The sequence below is a fragment of the Symsagittifera roscoffensis genome, chromosome 9, assembly GCF_963678635.1.
Source record: "Symsagittifera roscoffensis chromosome 9, txSymRosc1.1, whole genome shotgun sequence".
NCBI classification, from domain to species: Eukaryota; Metazoa; Xenacoelomorpha; order Acoela; family Convolutidae; genus Symsagittifera; species Symsagittifera roscoffensis.
Window position 1 is genome coordinate 19,408,111 of NC_087070.1, and position 15,876 is coordinate 19,423,986.

At 34.9% G+C, this 15,876-nt stretch overlaps 1 protein-coding gene across 1 annotated transcript; it reads left to right on the forward strand.

Moving 5' to 3' along the window:
• Positions 1-874: 874 nt before the first annotated feature.
• On the forward strand, positions 875-14,080 carry LOC134854552 (TBC1 domain family member 13-like). Its single transcript, XM_063870858.1, has 7 exons — positions 875-1,434; positions 3,763-3,942; positions 4,219-4,411; positions 4,818-4,959; positions 9,885-10,076; positions 10,395-10,619; positions 13,544-14,080. Exons 1-7 carry the CDS (start codon positions 1,158-1,160, stop codon positions 13,925-13,927), a joined length of 1,593 nt encoding a protein of 530 aa, XP_063726928.1. The 5' UTR covers positions 875-1,157; the 3' UTR covers positions 13,928-14,080.
• The last annotated feature ends 1,796 nt before the right edge of the window (positions 14,081-15,876 follow it).

Consider the following 15,876-nt stretch of genomic DNA (forward strand, 5'->3'; position numbering starts at 1 on the left):
TTCCGAAAAGTGTTGCCGAGTATGCGAAAATGTCTATAATTATCGAATATGCTGATTTTTTATGCTTTTGTGCAGAGCCTCTCATCACACCGCGGACATTTTCGATATTGGTATTTTTTATGTCTGTTTTGGAAGTACGTTTTTCCCAGAAAATCTGGTCGTATTGTAGATGCTGTCCTCCTACATAAGAGAGCAAAAGTCTGTAATAGAGAACAAGAATTTTGTTCCAGAAATCTGACAAATGTGCGAGCAGAGCATTATTACGGCTCAACTGTTTCGTTGACCTCGCAGATATTTTGAGCATGTTAGATTTTTAAGTAACCGTTCTATTTCAAATTAGTTTTGTTTCGGTTGTAAAATCACCAACCCTATTTTTGTGAGTTTTCTTTTTTGCTTATTTCTCTTTAGAGATTTCGACTGATAATATATCGACAATGATTGCCTCATATTGCGTGGTATGGAGGATGAAAATAGGTTTTATGCGCACGGGGGCTTCTGGATTATCTATAACTTTTTATGACATTTTCGGACGCTCAAGGGTGCTTATCAAATATTGTTGGCTTAGTTTTTGCTTCGCAAATTTCGTCCATTGCTGATTTATCGCTGTTAGCTGTTAACAAACATTTGACAAACATAGTTGTTGTTGTTGACAAACATTTGAAGTTTATGGCAGACTTGATTCATTCTAAATTTTTGGCTAACGCTTTTTTTCCGTCTTCAGTAGCTTTCGTTTTTTTATATTTTTTTAGTGAGCTTTCGTCTCATTTCCCGTTGGCTAGTCTGGCATACTATGTTTGTGATGTGGCAGAAGTGATGCAAAGTTCCGCTTCGTTGATAAATGGTTGCGAATTATTAATTTTGCTCATTCAGACTGCCATGGACTGATATTATTCTCGCTCAAGTCTTGTTTACCTGTAAATAAATAGACTCGATCGACGCAAACAAATCACGAGTTGATAATATACAGTTAAATATGGCGAAAGAATCCACAAAACCTTCAAACTCTCGATGTTTTCGCTCTTTATAAAGAAATTGTATAATGAAAAATTGAAGTCGGTCTTTGTACGTCAGAGTCCCAATTAATTCCACGATGAACTTAATTTAAATGAGCCCCTCTTCTTTATTTACTTGACTATTCTGACCTCTGTTCTGTTATCATGAGTACTTCTCCTGAATATATGACAAAATCTGATTACTTGCGAGCTGAACTGAATAAAGATCTAATCGACTTAGATGTAATTCGCGAGATTTCGTTTACGGGTGTTCCCGACGAGGCTGGCCTACGAGACGTGTCATGGAAAGTATTACTCAACTATCTCCCCCTAGAGAGAGCCAAATGGCCCAGTGTATTGAAGGAAAAGCGCCAGCTGTATATTGACTACATGAATTTTTTTATTGTGCGCCCAGGCATGAAACATCGGGAAAATCAAGTAGGTTAGTTCAGATTGTCATTTTTGGTTTTGATGACATATGAAGTGAGTGACATATGAGCTTAAAATGAATGGTTCGCGAGCAAGGGGATTGCTTTTTTGTGGGATTGCTTCAACTACCGCATCCCTCATCGCAGAAGAGTGGAGGTTATTCGTTACGTCCCCTCAATCGAAAGGTCGGAAGTTTGAGGCCCACCACGATCCATGCTCATTGCTTGAAGATGAGACAACAATACCCAGCCCAGAAAAATACCCAAAAAAATATCGTGCTTCCTGATAAAGGAAAATCAATCAACCCTCCATCACATCTGGCTGTCGTCCGTCTGTTCGTTTTATTGGTTAAGTTCCGGTAGCACGGGTTCTTGTTGAAAGTTCAGCTTTTTTATAAGTTCTTGATACTATTTCTAAATCACCATCGATGTAGGTAAATCAGTTGAACGGTTTTAAGTACGGAATTTAATTTTGAAAAATTTCCGCATTTTTTTTGAAAAATTAGTCTTTTTTTCAAAAATTGTGCGAAGTTGTTTACTCCGTCCATTAAAAAGCGCGGAGTAATTACCTATGCAATGATTCTGCTGGCGATGAGTAAGTGGTATCAGTTTGGGTCTTAGACTTATTCTTGTAAACAACATGTCCAACAAAATCACTGAATGATTTTCTCAAATCTGCACTTTCGTCAACCAACCGACATTTTTTTGAGCAAGTTTGCATTTCAAATACCCGATATATTCAATAGTTTTTTTAAATATTTGGTTTAAATTTACTAATTCCGATTTGGTATAATTTCATTTTTTTCGGTTTCTACATGGTCAGCTTAGTTGTATCATACTTCAGCGTCAGATGAGCGAAACAAAATGCCGATGCATGTGTATTTTGAAGGGGTAATTTCACAACTTTCGAAAATTTTTCATGAAAACAATTTTTTGGGGCTCAATGGGTGTCTGCTCAAAAATCGTCGACTTTTGTACCGCTTTGTTTCGATGCAAGTGTACTTTCAATTGTGTTATTTGGTATGGTTTTATTACGAAAAAAAGTGAAATTTATTCATGAATACTAAATGAACATTTTGGTAGATCTTGCTTTTCTTGACATTGCCCGCACTCAGTAAAAAGAAAAATAATCGATTATATTATAATTATAATCGTATTTTTAGCAAAATTATAATTAATTATAAGCGCCAATTTTGGATGTTAAAACGATTTATAATCCATTTTAATGATAAAATTTTTGGTGACAATTTAATAAGTTATAATCAATTATAATTGAATATAATTTTTCCGAAAATCTCTTGCTATCTCTTATATTCTCTTATAATCTATAAGAATCTATTATAATAGATTATAATCCCTTTTTCTATCAAAATAATATTTTACAAGAAAAATGAAATATAATTTATTATAATTTAGCTATTCTGCATGAAAACACAGTAAAAATCAGTATGAAGTAAGAAATAAGTAAACCAGGGGCGGATATGAGATTTTCTCGAAGGGTGGAGGCGGATTTCCAAAAATTTAATCCACCTTTTTTTAGGTCACCAAATTGATTTTCCGAGCTCTCCCAAAGCATTTAAAAGACCCTATTTTGGCCAAATTTTGTGCACCGCAGGCAAACTTTTGAAGAAACAGGCCAAAAACGGCGCGCTACCCCTCAAAATTAGTTTTTATTGGCGCCAAAGGGTCCATCACCAAATATGGATTTCTCAAATCAGTACAAAGTACCCTATTGGGTAGGCAGGGGGTCAAATCCCTGAAAAAAGGCGTCCGCCCCCCCCCCGCCTAAATCCGTCCTTGCAGTAAACAGTAAGAAAAGAAACCAACTGAAAAGCACACAAAATAAAACGAAATGAAGCGATGACGTTTTTTGAATAAAAATAGATTATAATCGATTAAAATGGATTATAATTCAATAAAATTTCAGAAATAATTTTTTCAAAAAATAATCGATTATGATGGGTGTTTTGTTTCGAAAAATAGTAACATTATAATCCATTTTTAATCGATGGTAATCTCTTTTTTTTGAAATTTATGGAGACTGACAATAAAAATCCCGTATAATCTATTATTTTGTCTTTTTACTGAGTGCGGGTGGGTATTTGTTTGAATATTTCAGTGGAATAAACATTACTGATTAATTGTTTTTTTTTCTCGAAATTGGGTTAATTTTTATCAGAAAAGTGGTTACCGCAATTAGCTTTCAAATTGAAAGGTCTTTAGGGTTATCTTTTTTTTCTGCAAAACTCAAAAGTTGAAAAACTTGTTTTAATGAATCTCTTAAGTGCATTGTACTTTTTACTGTCTGGTGGCTATATTATAATAATTCTTCCATTTTTTAGCCTCCTCAGTTATTAACAATGACCCCTTGTGCAAGTCACCCGAACAGTGCAGTGTGAATGAGAATGAAGAAACAGACCACCCGTTGAGTGTAGCCAGCAACTCACAGTGGCAGCAATACTTCCAGGACAACACAGACCTGCTCCAACAGATAGACAAAGACTGCCGCAGACTCTTTCCAGGTCATGTCTTAGAATGAGCGACAAATATATTTCAATTTTGAAGTAATCATTATTTCTATAGTTTTAAGAGGTAGCTGAATATTATTCAAACTGGAAGTGCTTGACAACAAGCGTTTCATTTATTTTTACAAAATACTTTTTTGATATTGATAGTCACCTTATAATGATAATTCTATTTGAAATGAATATTTTGTCCGTGTGTTTTAAAAAAAATGATAAAGTTATGGATAGGCTGCACCAAAATGCCATCTATTCGAACAAATCAACTGTTTGCAGACTATTCGTTCTTCCAAAAACCCACACCCTACCCAGCCTCTAGTTTCTGCTGCACGAGTGCAAATGGGGAGATGGGGTTGCGGGGATTAGAAGAGAGGCTGGAGATGGGAAGTGGTGGGGGTACTGTGTCTTATATGACTTTGAGGAAGAGAGTCGAGTGGGGAGTGTTCCAGGAGATCAAGGGATCAGCAAAGTAGACCAATTTCACATCAAATCAATTTTTATTATTACCAATTGGTTTATTGTTTGCTTTTTGCACGAAAGACGAAAAAAATTACTATTTTTAAGCAGAAACGCATTTAGGGGTGACGCTCCACTCGCCGTTCAATTAGCCCTATTTTTCATACTATTTTGGGACATCCATTAAACCAGTCCTTGCAAGTTTGTAACGGCGTCTTTGACGCCAGTGTACACTTATCCGGAACAAGAGAGTGTGCGCCTAATAAATGCTTTTTTTGTTGGAAGTTTGGCTTGTTAACCTTATTTCCTCAAAAATTAGCCTATAAATTGACTATTTTTTTCCAAAAAAGTAGATGAAAAGGAGCCTCGCAGGATAATACTAGATGCCCGATAATCCTAGTTAGTATTGTTTTGTCTAGGAATGGAATCAGCACACATGACTCCCCCGAGCGACTGGTGGAGAGCTACTCTCTGGGGGAGGAGGCAGAGGTGCACTGGGAGGTGGTGGAACGCATTCTCTTCATATACGCCAAACTAAATAAAGCCACCGGATATGTACAGGTTAGAAGAGAAGTTTGTAGTTGTAGTAAGTTGTGATAATTTCGGATGTACAAATCAATTGAAAAGAGCAATCTGTCAATTCTGCATCCAAATAGGAAATTTTAGGAATTTTCTTGAAAGGTTTTCACCAAAAAATGACGTTATTTGTTCACCTTATAAATTAATTTATATTTAGCGATGCAGGGGCGGATTTAGGGGGGGGGGCGTCCGCCCTTCCCCCCCCCCCCTCAGGGATTCGACCCCCTGCCGACCCAAAGGGTCCCCCCTTTGATACTTTTTCAGAAATCCATTTTTGGCCGACCGACCCTAAAATTTTTCTAAAGGCGCCTTTGGCGCCAATATATACTAATTTTGAGGGGGAGCGCGCGCCAAAAAAACGCGATTTTTTTGTCAAAATTTTTCAAAAATTGCCCAAAAACGGCTTTTTTGACTGTTTTTTTCAAAAATTTGCCTGCGGCGCACAAAATTTAGCCAAAGTAGGGCCAAAACAGTGCTTTGAGAGAGCTCGAAAAATCAATTTGGTCGACCTAAAAAAAAAAAAAGGTCGTCAAAATTTTTTGAAAATCCGCCCCCCCCCCCTCTCGAGAAAATCCTAGATCCGCCCCTGTAGCGATGTCAAATAGCATGATTTCTCTTTAAATTAAACGAATGACAAAATTATGCAGGTGAAATGGGTAAAAAGGTGGTTTTCCAGCGCAATTTTATAGAATAAGAGAGCTAATAATATCCTAGAACTTTCAAGTATTCTGAAAACAGGAAAATTCTAGCTAGTTTTTAGAAAAATTCCTCAAGCAAGGTCATTGTAATTAACTTTCATGTGATGGCTAATTAGCCTTGAAAAACTTTTGACCTTCTTTTTGGTTGAAGCTTTTGAAAACCAGCTTGAACAATAACAAGACTGCTCTGCTCATATATCAGGGCAAAGCTCTGGATATGCTGACCGCCACTTGAAGCGGAAGAAAAAGCAAGTTTTGTCTAAAAAAACTGATCAAGTATCCGAAATTAACTGAATAACTGAATATATTTTTTTCCATTTTGTCTTATTTTTGTCCCTTTATATTGAGTGTCTCGTATTGTTTTAATAAAAGCAAGATGTTAACCTCAATTTATTATGGAATAGTTTAATTCTTCGTTATAAGAACTCAACGTATCTCGCGCTAATTATCACAAATTAGGCATTTAAACCCTCATGTTTTCGCAGGTGATTTTTTTAAGTGTAAAAGAACGATTTGATTTTCTTTAAGATAGGTCTTCATGATTTTTTTTGCAAGATAAAGTCTTAAAATTTGTTCTACCTCAATTTTGATTTTTGCGGGTTGATTTATGATTTTTTTAGTTTTTTTTTCATTTTCTTGTTAAGTGAAGGCAAACTCCACTATCGAACAGCAAAAGTGAAAAGATCCCAAAATGTGAATGGCTTTTTTTTAAAATGGGACTTCGGTTTTCTGAATTCCTGGAGAAATAAAGAAAAAATACCTATAATCCAGCTTTCTCAAAATAGGATAAGTTTGTTAAAAATATGCCAATAATAATCAGTATTTGAAGTTCAGCGTGATGTGTTTTTCTTCGAAAAAATGAAAAATTTCCAATCATTTTCTGTCGTTTTCCTTGTTATTTTATACTTTTCCAATTGTCTGTTGGCTATGTTTTTAATTTGAGCTCAGAAGAGATAATCTCCAGATTTTGTTTTTTAAATAATTTTATTTAAAAAGTCGAAAGTTAATAATTGATAAAAATAAAAAAGCCACCCTTGCAAGTCGGAACGGAAAGAGTTAGTTTTTGTTGAAAATTGGGTGAAAACAGAAAATTCTTGAGAAACAGTTCAAGTGGTCCGATTAGCACAGCATTACAAGTGTCATCATTTGAATTGCTTGTCGGAATTTTTTTGCGAATCAGTTAAAACCGTAAGAATGAATTTCAAGAAGTTCTTCATTCGAAGTGTTTCTGAAATTTTTTTTGGGAATCAGTTTCAGTCTTCAAATTAAACCTGATCGAAATCCGAAGATTCACCGCTTATATCTTTTATTTAATTTATCGACCAACGTATGAAATTTCTGAAATAATTTTGACATTCAAATTTACAATAAATCGAAACACTTCTGTTTGCGTTTACCTTTGTGTCGGCATTTCATGTTTTATTTTGCTCTGAAAAATTACATGGCAAATCGTTGTTGAATGAAAAAATAAATTTTTTAAATTGTGTACTTGAAATTAGGCAAAAATGAAATTTTCATTTTTGCCTAATTTCAAGAACAATTGAAAATTTTTTCATTCAACAACGATTTGCCGTGTAATTTTTCAGAGCAAAAAAAAAACACCGACACAAAGGTAAACGCGCGAAAAGAACTGTTTCGATTTAATGTAAGTTTGAATGTCAGAATCAATTCAGAAATTTAATACGTTTTCCGATAAATTTGTTAAAAGCTATAAGAAGCTAGTCTGAAAACTTAACCTGTTTTATAGCTAATTTCAGTTGCCAAAATGAGTTGAATTAAATTTACTACTTCATAAGTTAAAAAGATTGCATCCGCTGTTTTTATTGCTTCCTAGTATTCCTTGGTCTAGCACATGTGAAATTATAATTAGTTAGCCTTCAATTATTCTTCTTTATTATTGAAGTTCCTGCTTATGAATTTTCGGGTTGTTTATGATTCAAGGCTAATTTTCATTTTTTTTTCCTTGAATTTTGTATTAGCTTTTGTTGCCTTTTTTTGTTTCCAAAGGGAAGCTTCGCTTCTGCATTAAATTGATTTATTCCAACGTAACTCTAAGTAGTTGTCTTCAAACATGCCCAATTCATTAAGGTCCCTGAATATATTCAGGTTGGTAGAATCAAGATTGAGTAGCTGGAGACTAATAGTTACAAATTACATCGAGGGAAATAGCAGAGCATAAATTAGCAAGGCTTAAGAGCCCCCTAATTTATCACAAGCAACGCGGAAAAGTTCAGAAAAGGAGTTTCGTGCGCCATGTATGAACACGAAGCATGGTAATCAAGCCGAATGTACTGGTATTTAGTGTTGAAATAAGCTATAGGGCGTAATAGTAATAGACTTGGAGTTAACTGGGTTCAGGTTTACCTTTTCACATTAGTTCATTTTATTAATCGATGATAGTTTGAAAAAAAAGAAAAATCTGCAACATAAAATCTATAGGTTTTCACATGATTTTCTTTAAACTTTTCACGTTAATTCAGCTCAAAAGTATTTCCATAGTTAATGATTTTTCGCTCATTTTGAACCCAATTCGTGTATTCTTTCATGCTTTTATTCTGATATTCCCAAGAGAGTGTGTATTTCTTGAAGCAGTCTCTTTTTTGAAAGGTATGAATTAATATTGTCTGCTTCCTTTCTGCTTATGAGCCCCATGTGGTAGGATAAGATGCAAGATGAAAAAGGCATTTTGCGGGAGGGCAAATCAGAACGCAGTGAAATGATTCAAGTTTAAGATATCATGTTTTGATGCTCTTGACAGAAATTGTTGGGAAGCGAACTATGCGCTCCCCAACTGCGTTTTTGTTTAGAAAACAGTACTATGCAATTAATTTGCAAAAATGCCGATAACTTCATTGTAGAAATAATTGGTATTTATGTCAATCGCCATAGCATTGAGGCTTGTGAGAGGGCGATTTGCAAAATGCTAAAGGTCAAAGCTATCCATCTGACAAGCTAACAATGCATTATGCAATGAATGATTGAATGGTAGTCATGAGTTGTGCATCATTCCATTATTGATGAAAAAAGTGACCGTTATATAAATTCGATCAATTGATGGGATTGGACGATTGATCCGACGTGAATGGAGCTCATAAAGGCTAGCGGTGGTGGAAAAAAGCTTTGAAGATATTGACTCAATTCAATGCTGGAAATAGTTTTTGATCTCATATTTGGTTGTCGCTGAGAAATCGATGTGTTTAAAAACAGCATTCATGTTGTTTCTCAAACTGGTAGAGATCTCAACTTTCAGTACATTACAACCTTGTAACCTCTCAAAGGAAAAACGACCTAACTGGTACCAGTAGATGTGTTGTAGCTAAAACAGCCGAGATTTATTTTTATAATTTTGAGAACAAAATGTCGAACTGGCTTAAAAGGTTCACCGAAATCATGAGAATTTTTTAAATGCAAGGAGTCTATAATTTTTTGGTGAACCATATTGATAATATCACATCTATTTGTGCTTGACAGGCAAATAGGCAAATTAATTTATGAAGTAGGATCTATGAATATGTAAGTTTTTATGCTAGCGGGTATCTAGTGTGTATTAGTAAGAACCTCCTTTTTTCTAACCTAACTCGCAAAAAAAAGTGTTCATCAAAAGTGTGCACTTGTGTACCTTTTTGCTATAATCACGGTCTGTAGCATTGGAAATTTCAAAGCATTTGTTGTCGGCTTTTTTGTGGCTAGTGTTTGTAATGGACTAATCGTCCGTGGCTGAGTGGTTAGCGCGTGAGACTCATAATTTCTAGGTCGCAGGTTTGAGTCCGAGACGTCGCCGAGTTTTTACAAATTCGAGGCTTATTTGTACTTTTCTTATTGCCCTTTTGAGAACTCTAGTGCTGCTTTTTGTCATTTTCCCGCTAGTGTTTGCGAAGCGCATCTTCCCTTCTGTGTTAGAATCATTCCGGTAAAATTGCCGCATTGTAAAGGGGTTGATTTGAATTTAATCAGTTTAAGTGATCGAACATCTAATTTCAAATATCACATCCTCCTGTTACAAGAGTAGATTCGTTACTCTGTCGAAAATAGGTCTATTCCTGCCCGTTTGATCAGTCACTCATAGGGACGGAGCTTTAATAGGTACGGGTACCATCGGCATGTTTTTGACCCCTTCACTTACCATAGGCTCTTTTTTGCACTACCTTCTGACTAAATTTTGCTTTGCACCTTCGAGAATGTTCTAAAGGCAACTTTTTACTGTTGTAGGGAATGAATGAGCTATTGGGTCCGATCTACCACGTGTTCGCCACTTCTAAGAGGAGAGAGTGGGCTGCGTGGGCGGAGGCAGACGCTTTCTTCTGTTTCGTCAGTCTCATGTCCGAGAACAGAGACGTCTACACCAAGAGTCTAGATAACTCTGCCGACGGTATAGAGGGAAAGTTCAAACAGCTCAACCAGGCTAGCCAGCTCACTTATTGTATCTTCTCGAAGTCTCCTAAATCGCTAAAAATGCTTTTTTGAAATTTAGAGTAAACTGCTTGCAAAGGCGCATTTGAAATCATTTTTGAGTTGTTTGGTCAACTTGGGTTTTTTCAATAGCATTAAAGGAATCTGAATGATAAAATGGTCGATAATATTAAAGGGAAGTTTCAGTTCCTGATACCGACATAGAAAAAAGTTATTTGAAAACGATCTATTTTTCGAATACATTTTCTGATTTGATTGGCTCCCCTGTTACAGGAAATCTACTTTTCTAATTCTTCTTTCTTGATCCAGGTTCTAAAGACGTTAGATTGGGACTTGTACATATCCCTACATAGACAGCAGATCCACCCGCAGTTCTACGCCTTCCGCTGGCTCAGTCTCCTCTTCGCCCAGGAGTTCCACCTACCAGACATAGAGAGACTGTGGGACACTCTGTTCGCAGACCCAGACAGGTTCTTCTACTCCATAGTTGTCGCAGTGGCCATGCTGCATACAGAGAGAAACACCATTCTACAGGTGAGAATAGCGATCAAAAATTAAATTAAATTAAATATTTCTTCGGCAAAATAGAAAAATATAATCAATTGTCATTAAGTTCATCCTAAAATCTGAGGTAAGTCTAAAAAGTATTGCAATTACCTAACGAGAGACTGCCCTTTGAAGGATTTCAAATAGATGTAAAATATGATTGAAAAACACCAGAAAATGTAATTGCTATTTCCACACATGCAAGGAATGAATCTGAGTTGCAAGAACAACAAAAACAGTCAACTAGCGTTTAATAATATTCTCGTATGACTTATCTTAAGTTTAAATTTTAACATCAAAAATGTCATCCACTGGCTATAAATTAGGAAACAAAAACCACCAAACTACAGCACTTTGGCAGTTTAAAGAAATGTTATTCGGAACAGATTACAGTCTATGAGCTGAGCATTAAACTCTAAAATAGTGTTTTTAAAATTATGAACATAATTTTGAATGGCAGTATTGTTTACACTAGCGTCAGCTTAGTGTAATATTAAGAAACTTCTTTTTTTATAACCTAAGTGTCAAATATTGATGCTTTTTTTGGAGGCATTTTTACAACTTTTTGATAGCATGTGCTTTGGCATTCGAATAGTAATTAGTTAACACAGTTGATGCATTTTTAATTCATCAAATGAGCCGAAAAAAGCTAATTGTTTCAAACAATATAATCATAAAAACTCGATTTCAGAAATTTTCTAACTCATTATATCTCGCAATTTTTTGAAATGCATAATTCATACATAATGTGGCGTTATGCTTTGCGATTTGTTACATGCTAAGTTAGTGTGGATGACTTCAGTTTGTTATATTCCAAATAATTACTTGCAAAAGTGTGTCTATTTGTATTTGGTGCGTTTTTTGTTGAATGGCATTGACAATTAATTATCATATGTAGCTATTTAATTCATGACTAGAGTTTGTCGGTGGCTAAGCGTGAGTGGTTAGTTCGTGAGAATCTGAATCTCTTTATTGCAGTAGGTCGCAGATCGAATCCTAGCCTAGCCAAATTTTTGTTAAATTGAGGTTTATTTCTATTTTTTCTTATTGACCTTCCTAGAGCTGCTTTTTGTCGTGTTCTCATTAGTGTTTGCGAAGCGAAGCTTCGCCTCTGTGAAAAAAAATGATATTGCCATTCAGAATTACATTCATACTTTAAAAAGACTGTTTTAGAGTTTGATGATCTGTTCATAGACTGTATTTTCTAAATTTATATTGAATAAACATTGCTTTAAATTGCCTAAATGCTGTGTCTTGCTGGTGTTTGTTTCCTAATTTATAGCCTGTGGATGATAGTTTTGATACTAATTCAAAGTAAAGATAATTCATGAGAACTTTATTAGTAGCTATTTGACTATTTTGTTGTTTTTGCAACTCAAGTTCCCTCCTTGCAGGTGTGGAAATAGCAATTATTTTTTCTAGTGTATTTAAGATTACGTTTTCTGGTGTACATTTTCTGGATCAGGTAATCGCAGGTTTTCCTACTGTTTGCAGAAACAACAATAGTTTATATATTTTAGAAATTTCGACCAACAATGTTATGATGGGGTTAAAAGTGTCATAAGTCATGAAAGAGTTAATACTAAGAGACGTGAATTTGGAGAATTTTAAGCTCACGAAGTCAAAATATTCCTATTATTTTTTTAAAAGTCGATTAGCGTTGTGAAGGATCTTATATGCCTTCATAATTTTTTGTTTGGTTTTTTCACGAAAAGGAATTTGGTTCACGCACAAATTTGATTTTTCTGCGGTTTGACCTTTGATTTATTTCTAAGTTGAGTTCATTTCCTTTTAGAAAAGTAAGGCAAACTCTACTATCGAATAGTAAGTTGTAAAGGTCACGGTAAAAGTCACGATTTTAATTTTCAGATTTTTCAGCTGAATAGAAATTAATCTATTGATTCAGTTTTCTTAATTTGGGTTAATTTTATCAATTAAGTACCAATCATAAAATGTTTTTGAAAGTCGTAGAGCTTTAAGGACATAATTTTTCTTTAAATTCGAAAATTCTTTAAAAAACAATATTTTAGTTTTATTGATTTTTTCGAACTGTCTGTTGGCTATGTTTGTAAATGAAGAGAACGAAGTGTTTTTCATTTATTTAGGTCGTAACAATTTGAGGACAATTAAAATCATTTCTCGAAATTCACATGATATATGTTTTTTGTTGATAGGTTGAAAAAATGTCGATATATTTCTTTGGGTTTTCTCGTTCTTTTAAAATTTTCCAATCATCTGTTAGCTATGTTATACAATTGAGCGACGCACAATTTGACATGGTGTGTTTTGCTCTCTCTGTTTCTTTGCTCTGTCATAGTTTCCTTTCTTAGCGATTTCACGGCTTTCCAAAAATGAGACTAACACCATTCTACATATGCGTTATGGCAGGGCAAAGTACATATTTGAAACATGTTTTGGTCAACTGCAGCTGAATGGCATCGTTTGATTGAGTTTGAATGTTAAACTGCATAATTACTTGATCACAATATACATGTTCAAGTTTTTTGCCATAAGAGTTTTGGTGCACCTAGTTCTCGAAGATACGATTTTGCTTTCACGTGATCCCGTTGATGACCACTCCTCACTCTGGAAAGTGCCCTTGACCTAGTAAATGACGCTCTTATAAAGTGGGGTTATAAAGTCACATGAGAAATTAATTTTTTGGTAAATACTGGATACTGAATTGGCTACAAATGTTCAATCGAAACAATATTTTGTTTTCTGTACATTTTATTGTTTTTGGCACTGGAAGCGACTTGATCACCAAATCGGAGTAAAATTTAAAAGAAAGCATCAAAAAACAAGTTTGATTTCAAAAACTAACATGTGGAAACCATTGGCCAATGAGGGGTCAATTAGAAGCCCACAAATCCTCCCCTGATATCATCAAATTAATATCTAATTGTTTTTAGGGCAACTTCAACCACACCATGCACACACTGCAACACTACCAGCACTCTTTAGATGGTACACTGCGACAGGCTTATATTCTTCACCAGAAGTACATCTCAATCACAAACAAACAACACCCCCAACAACACCACCAAAACCACAACTCCACAAGCAACTCAGCAGACAAAGATACCAGTTGGTCATACAGTGGCGAGAAGGAGTGCAAAGAGTCCAAACTGTCGCTAGGATACTGGCAGAATAAAATGCATTCGGCCAAGGCGTCAGTTTCGGCTAGTTTATCGTCCCAGTCCCCCTCAAAGAGTGCGCCGGAAACGCAACAACAAAGACCGTCTTTCGAACGAACACATATCAACGCCAACCCTGATTCAAATACAACCACGTGACCAAAAAGAGTGTTGAATTGGTGCTCAGTAGAGTAAAAAAACTCTTTCCAGTATTCTATTAGTTTTTATGTACAGTTTTGGCTTGATGCGATGTGAGTAGAATAATAAATTAAGGTATATTTTTGCCCCGGCTCGGAAACAAATAATTTAATTTTTGATCCCTATTAGTTTTAAAAATTAAGAAAATTCTTTGCTTTTTTCCGCAATTATCAAGCATTTTGTTCACATTTTATTTGTTATTCCGACCGAAGAATTCTGGATTCAGGTGTTTTTATAGAAAAAATTGTGCCCCAGAAACGTGTCTTGCAAAATAGAATAATAATTCATGCTCAAGCTCCCACCGTCGTATTTGATGAGACGAAATAAGAAAGTTTTGTACAATATGTCTAGCAAAAGTTGTTCACTGTTCAAGGATCGGTGCTAAATTAGAGAGTTATGCTGAAAACTTTTATTCAGATTGATGATAGTTTATATTTAGCCCTGCGATAAGCAAGGGTATTGCAATTGGGTACTAACTTTTTTCTCGTAAACAACTTTGTCCACAGGATCACTTCTAGAGGGTCTCCTCTTCTAGAGGATCTTCTTTTCTAGTTTTAAATATCGTTTTCCTTATCTGGTACTAATTTTTATCAACCTTTTTTGTCAAGCATGAATTTTATTTTGATAGTATTTTTTTACTATAGTTGAAATTTCTGTAAATTTTCATTTTACCACGTCTGATGTTGAATAACTTTTTTTATAGTATTTTCTTTTCGACAAAATGGTTTGGGCTGATGTTGACTTGGTATAGTCAGCTTGTTTTTTGTAGTTTCGACGGCAAAATACTTGTTCGGCAAATTCAGGTTTTATGAAAATGTATGGGATTTGGTTTTTTACTTTTTATTTTTTGAGAACCTTTCGAATTTTTTTCACATTTCAACAAAAATTTTACTTCAGTAGAAAACTACTCTACCGAAGTTCAAAAAGCATATCAATGAAAAGAGCGGCCACTCCCTGTGTGCCTACATAATCTACTTGGCTCTTTTTACTTTACTCTATTGTCTACAGCCTTCGAAAATGTCTGTGAGGGGAATGTTTGACCCATATTTTTGGTTTTCATCTGATCTGAGACTTTAAGTTCAATGGATAGAACGCTTTGTCGAGAGCTCAGCTGCATAGTAATGTTCATTCTACCAAAAGTTATGGAACTCGGAAAAGTCAAAAAATCGTTTTTGTAAACTCTTTTTTAAAACTACTTGACTTTTTCGAAAACGCAATCTTGAGTTTATGCGTTAAATCGAAAAACAGATTATCTGAATCTCCTCTGCTCAAGCGGCTACGCCCAAATATTTTTAAAACAAAAGGTATGATTCAATTTTTTTGATCATTGTGTGGAAACTTTTTGACTCGAAAACTACCCTGCTGTTTTTTAAGAGTAATGAACGTAGTGAAGACACTAATATAGGTCTTGCTGATTTTTTGTTTTTTTTTCAGGAAAAAGTTTTGAAATTTGTTTACGCTCAATTTTCTATAGTGGAAGGCAAATTCAACTCGAATAGCAAAGTTGCTAAGGTCACGAAAAACGTGATCGACTTCTAATTTCGAAAATGGAAATTAATTATCAGATTTCCCAGCGAAATAAAAGTTATACAAATTGGGTTAATTTTAACCAAAAAAGTGTCCATCATAAAATGTTTTATAAATTCAAAGAGCCGTCAAGCTAATTTTTCATTCGAAATTCAAAAGTCGAAGATGTTTGAAAAAACAAGTTGTTTTGTTTTTTAGTTTCATTGCGTTCATTACTCTTCCAACTGTCAGTTGGCTATGTTCATGTTAGGTTAAGCTTGCAGTTTCAGATGATGAACCCGGTTTTGATAATTTTCAAGCGGCTACGACCTTTTTATTCTAGAAAAAAGGGATAGATTTCGGAAAGTCACGTTTTTGAATTTTTGACCGTTTTTTTTAATTTT